This window comes from Pyxicephalus adspersus, chromosome Z (genome assembly GCF_032062135.1).
Source record: "Pyxicephalus adspersus chromosome Z, UCB_Pads_2.0, whole genome shotgun sequence".
In the NCBI taxonomy this organism is placed as follows: Eukaryota; Metazoa; Chordata; class Amphibia; order Anura; family Pyxicephalidae; genus Pyxicephalus; species Pyxicephalus adspersus.
This window is the reverse complement of record NC_092871.1, coordinates 20,894,944-20,897,063: the sequence shown is the minus strand read 5'-3', so window position 1 is coordinate 20,897,063 and position 2,120 is coordinate 20,894,944. Positions and strand designations below refer to the sequence as shown.

Below are 2,120 nucleotides of genomic sequence, written 5' to 3'. Positions count from 1 at the left end.
TCCTGCTTACTAGGAATGTGCAGTGATTGTGTATTGCTGCTTCTCTTTACCATTGAAGTGAGTTTGGTCAGGTTGTAATGCAACCCATAAAAAGTTTATCAAAGCCTAAATCCTGATCCCATGCTCCTCTTAAATCTTTCCTTACATTTTAATACCTTAAAGTTTACTGTACTTTAGTTCGACGTGTAATCCATGCAGTGATATAACAAGCACGGTCACCCTTCATCTCCAGCCGTGGGTGCTTACACATTGCAGCACTGTGATACCTTGGCACCATTTGAGCCATACCGTGTGTGAGCCTAGGCCAGTGCAAGACGCCAAGCCTAACAGATGTGCCTATTGCATGCTTTGACTAACTGGAAGGGGTTGGATTAGGTTGTGCATTATTGGGTGATGTTAACTATCAGAGGAATATGCATGGTGTAGCAAAGTATGCATGTTAAAAATGTAAGCTAATGCCCTGTGCATTAAACTTTGTATTTCAGTTACTAAGCAGGGTTACTGTATGTTACAGGTTCAGCACACCACAACGCTCTATACTACAACCAGAACCTTACTGTATCCAAGATGGCATGTCCAGCCAAGAGATGAACTCTGACCGACATAAACCTGGTAAGACTTGGCCAAATCTCACATCTTACACATACTTTACCAGCAACCACGTATGTCTCTGTCCGGGAAGTCTGTTATGGAACAGGTTACAGTAATTTTTGTTATTTCTGAGCAGTTATATACACGTATTCAAGATTTAAACATGTTTCGTTTACCTCTATATTTTAAATTTACTGCAAGAATTTTTGTATTAGCAGTGCTATCTAGTGGTGACATTGTGAATGGCAGTAGCTTATCCAATGCTGTTTTCAACATGACAAGACTGGAGTATGGCAAAGCTCAACTCTGTGTTTAATCCATAGGTTGTTTTCCTTATTCATTTTTAGTCAGCCTTCTTTATGGCTATCAAAAAGCAATTTTAAACCCTAAAAAAAAATTAAACTTTAACTTTCTGCACCAACTACTCTACATCAGGGGTAGCCGGTAGTTCGTTCCAGCCTAACGCCCCCTGGCCGATCGGGCCTAACGCCCCCTGGCCGATCGGGCCTAACGCCCCCTGGCCGATCGGGCCTAACGCCCCCTGGCCGATCGGGCCTAACGCCCCCTGGCCAATCGGGCCTTAAGCCAGCCAGCAACCCGCAACTTCAGAGCCCCGGGTTGCCAGCCAGATCTGCCAGGGGGGGGGTTAGGAACTACCAAAGCTCCGGTGCCACTTCTTTGCTCCCCTATTTACCGCTGCAGGCCTGATACTTTTGCCGCCACGGTAAATAGGGAACACTCCCTAAAGGTAAATCCCTCTCCTCCTCAATGCATATGGAGGAGAGGGATTTGACTTCAGGGGGCGTTCCCTGGTGGGGCAGAGCCATTAGGGCGTGACCCCCCTGAAATGGTCTAGTGGCTATAAGTTTGCTGACCCCTGCTCTACATGATGTAGGCCAGCGGTCGCCAACCAGTGGTCCACATAAAAATTTGGACATTATTTGCAATTTTTATGTTTTATTAATAAAACAAAAATAATATTGTAATAAATTTGTATATTCTGAATGACAATTTTGGCTTTATATTTCACTAAATTCCCAAACTACTAGAGACAGGAAAACAAGGGAGGCACAGCGTGACGTCAGTGTAGTGTTAAGTTGTATGAGGCAACCGTTGCCATACGCTTCAGTATTGTTTCCACCATTACAACAGTCACCTTGCTCCGCAAAAAACGATTCTCATCTGATTTAAGAGCATTTTCCAACGTTGCAATTTAGAACCTGTTGCAGGTGGAAAACTAGCTATGAGAACAGATTCAACATACATCCCAATCATGTCATGACCAGGACTGCTATAGTAAAGTCACCTCCAAGTGTGAGCTTGAAGTAAGCTTAGGTTCAATATCTGATCTTTTGAAATCCCCTACGATGTGGTTAGTAGTTAAGCTGCGTACACACTTCCAATTTTTATCGTTGGAAATGAACGACGAACGATCGATTGGTCAAAAATCGTTCGTAAAAAAAGTAACCAACGACGCCGACGAACGAGAATAGTCGCTGGAAATGAACGACCGGACCGGCGGATCGGAT

General features: G+C 44.1%; 1 protein-coding gene across 4 annotated transcripts in view; it reads left to right on the top strand.

Moving 5' to 3' along the window:
- Positions 1–2,120, top strand: part of SIPA1L3 (signal induced proliferation associated 1 like 3) — a 110,040-nt gene that overhangs the window by 95,020 nt on the left and 12,900 nt on the right. For all 4 annotated transcript variants that reach the window (XM_072431731.1, XM_072431728.1, XM_072431729.1 and 1 more), the window contains one exon: positions 515–612. In XM_072431731.1, the coding sequence (XP_072287832.1) occupies positions 515–612 (98 nt within the window). The remainder of the gene's footprint in view (positions 1–514; positions 613–2,120) is intronic.